This window comes from Sinocyclocheilus grahami, unplaced genomic scaffold (assembly GCF_001515645.1).
Source record: "Sinocyclocheilus grahami isolate Dianchi unplaced genomic scaffold, SAMN03320097.WGS_v1.1 scaffold317.1, whole genome shotgun sequence".
NCBI lineage: Eukaryota > Metazoa > Chordata > Actinopteri > Cypriniformes > Cyprinidae > Sinocyclocheilus > Sinocyclocheilus grahami.
In genome coordinates this window covers 374,922-385,952 of record NW_015505496.1, presented here as the reverse complement: position 1 = coordinate 385,952, position 11,031 = coordinate 374,922, and the positions used below count along the sequence as shown (strand labels likewise).

Sequence of the window (11,031 nt, the reverse complement as noted above, 5' to 3'; positions counted from 1 at the left end):
TATATATATATATATATATATATATATATATATAGTGCAGTATGAATTGCCCATAAATATGTTATCACACAGCACATATGGGGTAGATAGATGTATTTATGTATTCATGTATTTATACATTAATAATCAAAGTTTGAAATGCCACCTACATAAATTCATATTTATACATGTACATTACATATGTAATAAATTACATTTTAAATAGCATAACAGAATAACAGACAGTTCATCGTAGCTTATTTTATAATTATCTGAAAACAGATCATTTCAGCTTGTTTATCATCATTTTGTGGCGCTGTAAGATAAAACTGCAGAGGTCAAATTGATGGCTGTTAAAACTGTAGCAAACTTAGCTTGCCCAATTAGTTGAGGTAAAAATGTATTCTACAAACTGGAGAATAAATAGTCATAAATAGACAAAACAACAATAATGAAAATAATAATAGTTTGTTTTGTCACACAGTTTGTGTTGGACTAATAAAATTCTGTGCGACTATTGCATTTTGTAATTCAATAAATTTCTCATTCTGTTATTCCACTTCAGCTTCCTGTGTGGTGTGGCCTGAATTGAATTCAGGAATTAAAATTGTGAATTTTGCCCAACACTCAGGCATAGTTATTAGTGATAATTTCGTCAGCTATTTTCAATTTATTCTTAGTCCAGGGCTAAAATTTCCTTGTTAGTTTTTTTATCATATTTAGTCAACCTTATCCTATTTAGTTTTAGTCGACTAAAAGTCTCAACATTTTAGTCTAGTTTAAATCTAAGAAAACCTGAAGTATTTTAGTCTAGTTTTAGTCAATGACAACTTGACATTTTAGCAATAAGATTATTATTAATTAACCGTACAGCAGTATTAATTTTGGCAGCCATTTTTAATTTAGTCTTACTCAAATGTACATTTTAGTTATATTTAGACAACCTTGTCCTGTTTTTGTTTATTCAATGAAATGTATGAGCATTTTAGGTTTTAGTCAATGAAATCTTAGTCACATTTTCATCATTCTGTATAATGGTTAAACTGAAAATTATAATCGTAATGTTTGTTGTCATTTGAGAAATTTACTTTTGCATTTCAGGTATTGCACTTTCTCCAGTAAGCACAAATCAATAGAATGTGGACATAGGCTATACATGGTGTAGCTATTTTACTTCATCTACTATACTGATTTATTATAGGCTTTTTATTATATAAATTAATACCAAAGACTTATGTAATCTCTCGGTCTACATTATGAAAACAGCTAAAACAAACGAAAAATATTATAACAGTGAAATTAGTAATTCTACTAATTCCAAATTGCAATAGCCTATTTCTCTATTAATACAACAGCGGTTGAGTAAGTGTATTTATTCAGCGTTCACAATCGCAAACAATATAGTCGAGTTCTCATGATGACAGAACACAGACCGTCTGAAGGATGCTTTCAATTAGATCGATAAACTCCAGCTTGTTTGTTTTTCAGATCATCATCTGCGGTGGCGCTTCCGCAATGAGGTGCGAGCACTTGCTCATGGTTGCCATATTGCTTAAATTAAGCAAAACACCGGGCAGAAAATAATTTTCACTCATGAAAGCTCGTCTAGCAGAGGCATGTAGAACTGTGCGCAATAACATTTTGCCTCCTTTTTTTGACGAAAATAAAGAGGTTTTTGGTAAAGTTGTTATCTTTTTGAATACATTTTAGTCTCGTCTTATTTCGTCAACTAAATTGCATGTTGATATAGTCTTAGTTATCGTTTATTGACCTTATTATCGTCTCGTCTTAGTCATGAGGGAAACATTTTTCGCCATAGTCTTCGTTAACGAAATTAACACTAATAGTTATGATGACTTTAGTTTGTGCAGTGTCATGGTTGCAGTGGATGAAGTGAGCAATGGATCTCTCCAGTTTTAACAAGGCCTGCTTTGTGAAGGTCCAGTCTCCTGTCCCAGAGGCCACTACTGGGGAACAACAGGCCTCTTTCAAGGCACTGGTAAAACAGGCATTGCTCCGCACGTGAAGTAGAGCACATGCAAAACATCCAGAGCGATAGAAGCACAATGTGATATCATTCTGAGTTCTCAATGACCTGTATCATGGCAGTTCATCGCGCACGGTCATGCTCATTCAAATATGAGAAGTATGTGGATTTTGAATGCAAGGAAGAAAAAAAAAAGTTGTAGGTTTTAAAAACAAAAGCTTAAAAAAAGCAATCTGATCTTGCCAAATCAAATCACAATTTCCTCAGAAAGATTTTTTTAAAAATCTAAATTAAAGACAAAAAAAATTGTATATATATATATATATAAGCAACCCTTTTCAACATTGTTAATAATAAATATTTTTTTCTTGAGCACCAAATCAGCATATTAAAATATTTCTGATCAAATAAATGCAGCCTTGGTGAGAAGACTTCTTTCAAAAAATGTAAAACATGTTGCCAGTCTCAACCCAATCTTTAAAACAGTAGAGTAGATGTTAAACACATCATGACTACATGTGATTCTTTGATTATTTGCTTTGCTAGAATGACAGACTGGCAAGATATAATTACGGCAAAGCCTGAATGACATGACAGCGTCATAGCATCCTAATGTCACACTGCTTACCACATGCTACATGAAACGGGCTACATTTGTATATTAAGACAGTTACAGTCGTCTTCGTTTTAAACTGTTGTTCACTAAACTATTGTTTGCTATGACAGTCTGGTGGGCCTGAGAGAACTTATAATGCATTTCAGGACAAGCTAAAAGCTACATTGTGGTTGACTTTAACTCAAAACGTCACCAATTTAAAAACAATCAGGATAAAACAAAAAACAATCATATTATTTCCAGCTCCAGCTTTCTTTTTTTCTCTAATGGGAGCGATCGTGGTGAGTGGAGATGAGAGATAAATGGCTAAACATCGACTACAGAGAACTACTAACAAAATAAAGCAAAACAACAGCAACCTCGCGGTCTTTCAAGCCCAGCAGCAGAACTTCCTCCATCAGGGTCAGTCTGGTTTCCTTGGAGTCACCGCTGTCATCGTCGTCCTGCTCGTCTCCACGGCGGGGCTCGTAGTCCTCGTCGCCGGATCCGCGGTCTCGGTCTGCGGCTGCAGCGCTGCGCGAAGCCTCGGTGCGTCTTTGCACCAGGCCGGAGCTCCGCTGGGTCAAAGTACTCATCTCTCAAACACACTAGAACTAAATCTCCTTCCCAGACAACTCCTGTCTGAGAACAGACTGGCTTATTCAGTCCGATGCATAAATGATTCCCGGGGTGAATAAGGGGAATGGAGGTGTAAATCGGGATTTGTTTTGGAGAGGGGCCCCTCGCGATCCCAACCGCGGAGCGTCGCTGATTCCGTCAGGTTTAATATGGCGACCAGCCGAGACGAGAACAGCAGTGGATGTGGCATCTCGACACTCTGTTTGTATAAATACCTTTCATTGATCCAAGTGTCTAAGAACAAAAAAAAAAGCGTTAAAAACTTTATCTGTTTGTAACTCTTTTCCTATCTTTAATGAATGACATGCAAGTCTCAATTAGTTTTTTTTTTCAGTTTGTAATGTATTAAACATCCCCTTTTTCTTTTATTTTGTTGTCATTGTCTATCATTTTTATGTGTTGATGGTTGTATTACTGTTTTTGAGGATTTTTCAGGGAGCGAACGTTCCAGTGCACTGGAAGGATTTCGTGACTGAGACCATTTCTGGTGGTGTAAACCATTTATTCTGAAGCAATATTTGATCTGTGTTCTGTCGGCTTTTACATTTATCTGCATATTTTTGATCAATTAGTTTTTTTTTTCAGTTTGTAATGTATTAAACATCCCCTTTTTCTTTTATTTTGTTGTCATTGTCTATCATTTTTATGTGTTGATGGTTGTATTACTGTTTTTGAGGATTTTTCAGGGAGCGAACGTTCCAGTGCACTGGAAGGATTTCGTGATTGAGACCATTTCTGGTGGTGTAAACCATTTATTCTGAAGCAATATTTGATCGGTGTTCTGTCGGCTTTTACATTTATCTGCATATTTTTGATATTAACCTCAGGATGTTATTTACTTTTATAAAGGCCATGTCAAATTCTTACAACCGATCAATAGATTCAATTTACACTAAGGCTGTTATCAAACAAATTAATTTACATTGCACAATTACAACTGCATTAATGTTATGAGATTAATGTTTTAAATGCAATTTTGAATATACAAAATGGAAATGTTGGGGGAATACATACTTTTAAACATACTAACCCCGCCAGTAGGTGGCGGTAACTCTAATGAGTGAGTCTAGTGACTCGTTAATTCAACCAACCATTCACTGAATTATTCAGTCAAAAACACAGCTGCGTGTTGCTTGGAGATTGTGCTATACATCTGCTGTGATCTTTGTTTGGAACTATTTTAGTTGGTGAAACAGAACAAAACAGTCAATACTGTGTCTAAAATGCAAGTAACCCAAATACATGACTTCTCAACTACTTGTTTATTGAACTAAAATCAATGTAACATTTGCAATCGTGAGAATATTAGGCGATTAGATCCCTTGCCATGGTATGTTGCTTAACAACATCATGTTATAAATAAAAAACGTAACATTTTGAATTTTTACCATAGTAGTTTCTTCTGTGAGTTTCTCACGTTCAGCACTTTTGCTCATTTGATTTGATTTTTCCATAAAAGTCTTACAAAGAAACAGGCAGCACGAGCCTAAAAAGCGCATACACTGTCCATTACCAATCGCTGTTTACGTTGAATGTAATAAAATCAGAAGAATCATTCTTGCATTTCGATGCTTTGATTATTTTTTGCCACAAGTTTTAATCAGGCTTTTTGTCCGGTCGGGCAAGTAAAATTCTAGAGCCATTTTCAGTAAACTTGCATTAACCCATTTTAAACTAGCTAGGAGGCTGGTCAGCTAACTGTAGCAGTAACGGGTCCGTCAGACTGGAGAAATTTTTGCGGAACTGGGACCGAAACCATTTAAGACCCATCGAATCTGAATTTAAGGCATTTAAAGGGGTCATCGGATGCTACATGCTCTTTTACAAGTTGTTTGAACTGAAACGTGTGTTGGCAGTGTGTGTACACAACCACCCTATAATGATAAAAATTCACCCAGTGTTTTTTTTAATCTACTAAAATCTTTACCCCTTTCTCAAATCGAGCCGATCTCAGATGCCTGTCTGTGTGACGTCACAAAAACAAGCCCCTCCCACGATAGTTTGATTGACAGTAGCGTTTCAGCACAGACTGGACTGGTGTCTTACCTTAGACCCGCCCTGAGTGAGCTGTCATCAGTCCGCCATTGTTTCACCGCCGGAGTGAATTGAGGTGTTCTGTTGTTGGATGTAATAATGAACATAGCAGTCGTCATTTACTCCCGACATCTGAGCCGCTGAAGACGCAGTGGATTATGTTTGTTTCTGAAGGGAATGCGCCCCCCCAATCTACATAAATGCATCTATGTTCGCGTGAATCATTCATGATCTATCTTCACCTACAGAAGAAGTGAGTGTAAGGTTTTTTTTAACTAATCTTTGCAAATCGCCTTTCCTAATAATGTGCGAATTAGCAAGTTTCACGATGAATACGGCTAAAGTAAACCGTCTCTCTGAGAGCAGCTCAGAAGAGAGGGGCGGGGTCAGCATAGCTCATTAACATTTAAAGGAAAATGCTACAAAAACGGCTTGATCTGAAAAGAGCTGTTTTTGACAGGGTAAAAGAGATGTTTTTTTACACTACCATTGAGAAATTTTAACCAAACTATGTTACAGACTTTTCATTAAGACCCTAAAGAATCATATCAACTTGTGGAAAATGGGCATCCAATGACCCTTTTTAAGGCCTTTTATTAGGAAAACTTTAAGACATTAAGAACCCGTGGCCACCCTGTTAATGTGGGGACACATTTCAAGTGAGAGCAAGGTTACATTTTAAGATACATTAATGGGTTTCCATCAAGCGGCAACCTTCCGGTCTCTCGCGAGAAACCAACACGGAAGTGACTAAAGTTGCAATTCATCGACTGACCGCTAGAGGCTGGCTCCCAAAGGGAGTCAGTACCATAGACCTGCCATGTTAAAATGCCCAAATTTACAGCAGAAAAAAATGTTAACAGCTTGGTACAAAAAGTGGTTTTGGTCTATATAGGTAATTTTGAACTTCATGACAACTGTGAGGGGGGTGAATTTTTTTTTATAACTCATCCTTTTAAATTATATTAATCCTTAAATTTCTGCATAATTAAGGGCGTGGCCACTTGAGTGACAGGTGGACTGCCGCTCTGCTTCAGAGTGTGAAACTCGCTAGACTGTGAAACTTAGAAAAATGGCTTTAAACTTTTTTTTTTCCAGAAAAATTAATTATGGGTATGTAGGGCAGTGTATTGTGTTGTCCACAAGATGTCGCTATGACACTGTTGTTTTAGGGCAGATTCAAGTATTTTTAGCGGTTTGAGCCTTTTGATGTACTGTAGCGTTGATAGGCGTGTAGTGCGCCATCTTTTCTTCAGTTCATGTTATCAACACTATAGGGAAGTTACATTAACAGTAGTGGAAATTTCAATTTAAAATATCTTTGTTGTGATCGCTCTAAAGTTCTGTCTATTAAGATATTTTGTGTTCTAAACTGCTAAAGACCTAGATGCAGAGTAATATGGAGAGTTAAAATGTTTTTTGTTGGTCTATATAGGTAATTTTGAACTTCATGACAACTGTGAGGGGGGTGAATTTTTTTTTATAACTCATCCTTTTAAATTATATTAATCCTTAAATTTCTGCATAATTAAGGGCGTGGCCACTTGAGTGACAGGTGGACTGCCGCTCTGCTTCAGAGTGTGAAACTCGCTAGACTGTGAAACTTAGAAAAATGGCTTTAAACTTTTTTTTTTCCAGAAAAATTAATTATGGGTATGTAGGGCAGTGTATTGTGTTGTCCACAAGATGTCGCTATGACACTGTTGTTTTAGGGCAGATTCAAGTATTTTTAGCGGTTTGAGCCTTTTGATGTACTGTAGCGTTGATAGGCGTGTAGTGCGCCATCTTTTCTTCAGTTCATGTTATCAACACTATAGGGAAGTCACATTAACAGTAGTGGAAATTTCAATTTAAAATATCTTTGTTGTTATCGCTCTAAAGTTCTGTCTATTAAGATATTTTGTGTTCTAAACTGCTAAAGACCTAGATGCAGAGTAATATGGAGAGTTAAAATGTTTTTTGTTCTTTCTTTGGAGCGTGATTAATACGGGGTGGCTGATGCAAAGCCATGTATGATAATATAAGCAGCGAGAGATTGTTATTGAATTTAATGTGCATTGAAATGTACTTTACTAGTTTAAAACTTAAGCGAGTTCATGTTATCCACACTATAGATGCCGTGCTGTGGAATAAAAGGTCAAGCCACAATCCCGAACCCCTCTGTGCCCGTGTCTTCCTCCCTACCACCACTCACGAACACACAACACAGCGCAGAATAGCAGCGGCGGTGCTAGAGGCCATTTAGCATGCAGAGAGAGAGAGGGCTACATCTTTGGTGCCGTGACCCGGATGGGAGTGAGGATGAGGGGGGTGAGTGTAACGGAGGCCAGCGAGTAGGTGCTTTGCAGGTAAACCTCTCTCTCCACTGATCTCAAGATACGCACTAGCAACTGACACTAGAAGCTGCAGTCTTTAGCCTCCTTGTCAGCGCGTCTGCCTCCTACGCCAGAGACTCACTCGGAACGAGAACGAGGTGTGGCGGTGAGGACCCGGGAGAGAGGGGTTACAGGTAGGATATAGTAATGTAATTCAATTTTTTTTCCTGACTGTAACAACCAGACAAAAAGTTAAACGTGAGTGGATACCGTTTTGCAACCAATTTATTTGCAATGTTCGCTAACATTAAAGGATGCAAGACATACTTAGCCTATTGTTTTTACATCGAACTGAATGAAAATAGCTTACCCTATAAGAATGATTGTGGATTGATGTGCAGGCCAGCAGGAATAATGCTCAGAATGATTGCGAATTAAACATCTCCGATGACGTTCATTGCAATATTACTTATCGAGTTACAAGAAAAGGTAAGAAAGGGATTTAATTGTGAACAGTAACTGATTTTATGTGATATGCTGTCATGGCATTCGACTCCTCACACGTGCAGAAGTGGGCAGCCCCAGACTGACAGCTGGCATCGGCATTATAAAAAGAAAAAGAAAAAACGTTAAAGATTATTTACGATTAATTATTGTTGCCAAGTTATCTAGTCGTTGCTTGTTTACAGTGCTTTGTTATATGGAGCAGTTTGTTAGATCGCGATCTATCTAATTTGTTTGTCTAAAAAGAATTGACGACAGATGTATGTACGCGGCAGACTTTAATGTACAATAAAACAAAGGCAGAATACCGTATAACTCCAGGCTAGCACAGTAATATTGACGAATGGCTAAACAAATGCAGAGCACCTTGACTTAATTGGAGCATTCCAAAACAAAGTCAGAGAGGTAACCGATACTGTGTTCTGCCTTGGTTTCTCCGGGGCTTTTCTCCAAGATATTTATACACATGATAAAGGAGGTCATATGTGTCCCAAAATTATCAATAACTAATTTCGACCAAAAACGAAGTTATGGTGTTTTGTCTTTGCACGGCAGCACTGCTGTCACTATAGATGGGCATGGTTTCAGCAACCAGCCACCTCAGCTTCACCCACGTCCCGCCTTTTTGCCCAGTTTCGATTATCCGGGAGTGACGCGGGGTGACACGCTGCCAAGATGGCGACGGCCGGCTCCGCCCACTTTAGGCTTCAAAAATGCTCATCTGAAACCTACGAGTGACGTCACAGACACTACGTCCATGTTTTTTTTGTTTGTTTTTTTAAGTCTATGGTTTCCATCCAAAGTTGCCAATTTAACCTTTGTGCAAAATTGGAATATCGCATAAAACATTTGCGAACAAGCACTGTTTCCATCCAACGAGTCAGAGAGATCAAAATCGTCACTTCCTGATAAACTGACACTAAATATCACTAAGTAAAGTAAGAGAAGCCACTGAATATAATAATTCTCAAATATAATAAAAAGGCGTAGTTTGATGACGTTGTGACTGAGTGTGGAATCATGGGAGTTGTCGTCTTCATCCCCACAGCCGATGCAATCTGACGGGACTCAGGTTTATGGATGAGCTAATGATTTATTAACGTAGTAGAATGAAGCAGGGTGAGGCTGGAAGCCGTCGAAGCGAAACGAGGCCGCTGAACGAGCGCGACACACGGCTCGAAAGCAGCGGAGCTTTTATTATGCCACAGTCGACCGCTTCCGCTCCTTCCGGAAAGCAGCGGAAGTAAGCAGCACTGTTTTATCATACTAGATACATTTGAAAGTTCTGTTATTACGCTACTCTGTGCGGTCGTCACCGGTCTATTAAAACACACAACATATTAAAGCGTCTTTGGTGTTTCCATAGCTGTCTCTCATTTAGAAGGCTGCACCCTCCAGAGGTCGCATCCTCTGTAGGATGCATATACGAAGTGTCCTCAACCTAGAATTAAACGAGACGGCCTTATGGCGCTTTTCCACTGCGTGGTACGACTCGGCTCGGCACGGCTCAGTACGGTACGGCACGGTTTGCGTTTCCACTGCAGTTCAGTACCGCTTTAGAGTGGGCGGGATTATTCACATGTCGTTATAGTGCGCCGCCTCTACTACCACGACTCCTAAAAAAAAAACGTTCATTCCGCATCGCCCCATCAAGCTCTCGCTGGATCCGCTCCTCTGCTATCAACGAGAGGAATGTCTGTTCTTCCGCAACGGACAACAAAACTTTTTGGTTGTTAAAAAAAGGTGCGCTCGTTCAAAACAGTTGTGTTCGATCCTTCGCTGGCTGTGCTGATTTAAATCTAGCGGTTCTTTTGTGTTTGTGTCGCAAGTTCAGTGACACAGGTAGTGACGATTCTCTCCGGCCAATCCGTGATCAGCAGAGTTTACACGTCACGTTTTGGTAACGGTACGGTTCACTTGGAACCCCAACCGAGGTGGTACTAAAAAGAAAGTACCAGGTACCAGGTACTGTACCTAGTGGAAACCCCCAAAAAAGTGACCCGTACCGAGCCGTACAGTGCCGTACCATGCAGTGAAAAAGCGCCAGGACAGGTGGAAAAGGAAACCGGAAGTATCACGTTGCTATGCAAACACATTTAGAGCATCGTTGCGCTCTCACACTACTTAAATTAAGGGAAATTATTTCAAAATTTGGGAAGTAATTTGGAAAAAAAAATGCTTTTACTTGTTTTATTTTGTTCAATGTTTGAGGAGCTGCAGCGTACGTACAGCAGACATCTGTTAGAGAGAGAGAAAAAAGGAGGATATTAAAAACAAAGTTTATCCATTTTTACCGAGGCGAATTAAGGTAAGTTGTGAACACCACATCTGCCGGCATTTTTCAAATTAACAACGGTTGTTTCCCGCGACGCAAAGAATTGTGGGTTATCTGTAGCAGAGAAGGATACACCTCATGCATCCTCCGAATTCCTGTGAAAGAAGGTCACATTCAGTGTCCTACTTGCTTTTCTGAAATGAGACAGCCTTGATGACGTATGCAGCCTTCGAATGCGACCTCCGGAGGGTGCAGCCTTCTAAATGAGACACCGCACATGTTATTGACAAAACCGGAAATCTAGGGGTTATGACTTGGCAGGCGACACTATGGACACGGTCCGTGTCACTAGTTAAAATTGCTTATTTCTCTGGATTTAAACATTCTTCGAAACATTTGGGATAATGTAAGTACACAAGTCAGCAAAATATATAAGACTGTTCTGGTGGTTTTTGGATATTTTAATTAAAAAATCGTACATATTGTGCCTTTAACTAATTAACTATAAGAATATCACAGTGATACTAAAGTAGCTGGGTACCACACTAAGTTTTGTGATACAGACTTTAGGCGGTGCCATAAATATTTCATTATTTATTTATTTATTAAATGTTTATTTAATTACTTTTAGGTGAAGTTGTACTGTACATTTCATTTTAGTCTACTTAGTTTTTCTATGAATGTGCACTTTCAAGAGAATCAA

The 11,031-nt window shown here is 38.7% G+C and overlaps 1 protein-coding gene across 1 annotated transcript in view; it reads right to left on the bottom strand.

Moving 5' to 3' along the window:
- The window catches only part of LOC107602021 (Golgi phosphoprotein 3), an 11,343-nt gene extending 7,963 nt beyond the window's left edge, over positions 1-3,380 (bottom strand). The window contains exon 1 of the mRNA XM_016294408.1: positions 2,942-3,380. Coding sequence (XP_016149894.1) covers positions 2,942-3,157 — 216 coding nt within the window. The 5' untranslated portion in view covers positions 3,158-3,380. The remainder of the gene's footprint in view (positions 1-2,941) is intronic.
- Between the last annotated feature and the right edge of the window lie 7,651 nt (positions 3,381-11,031).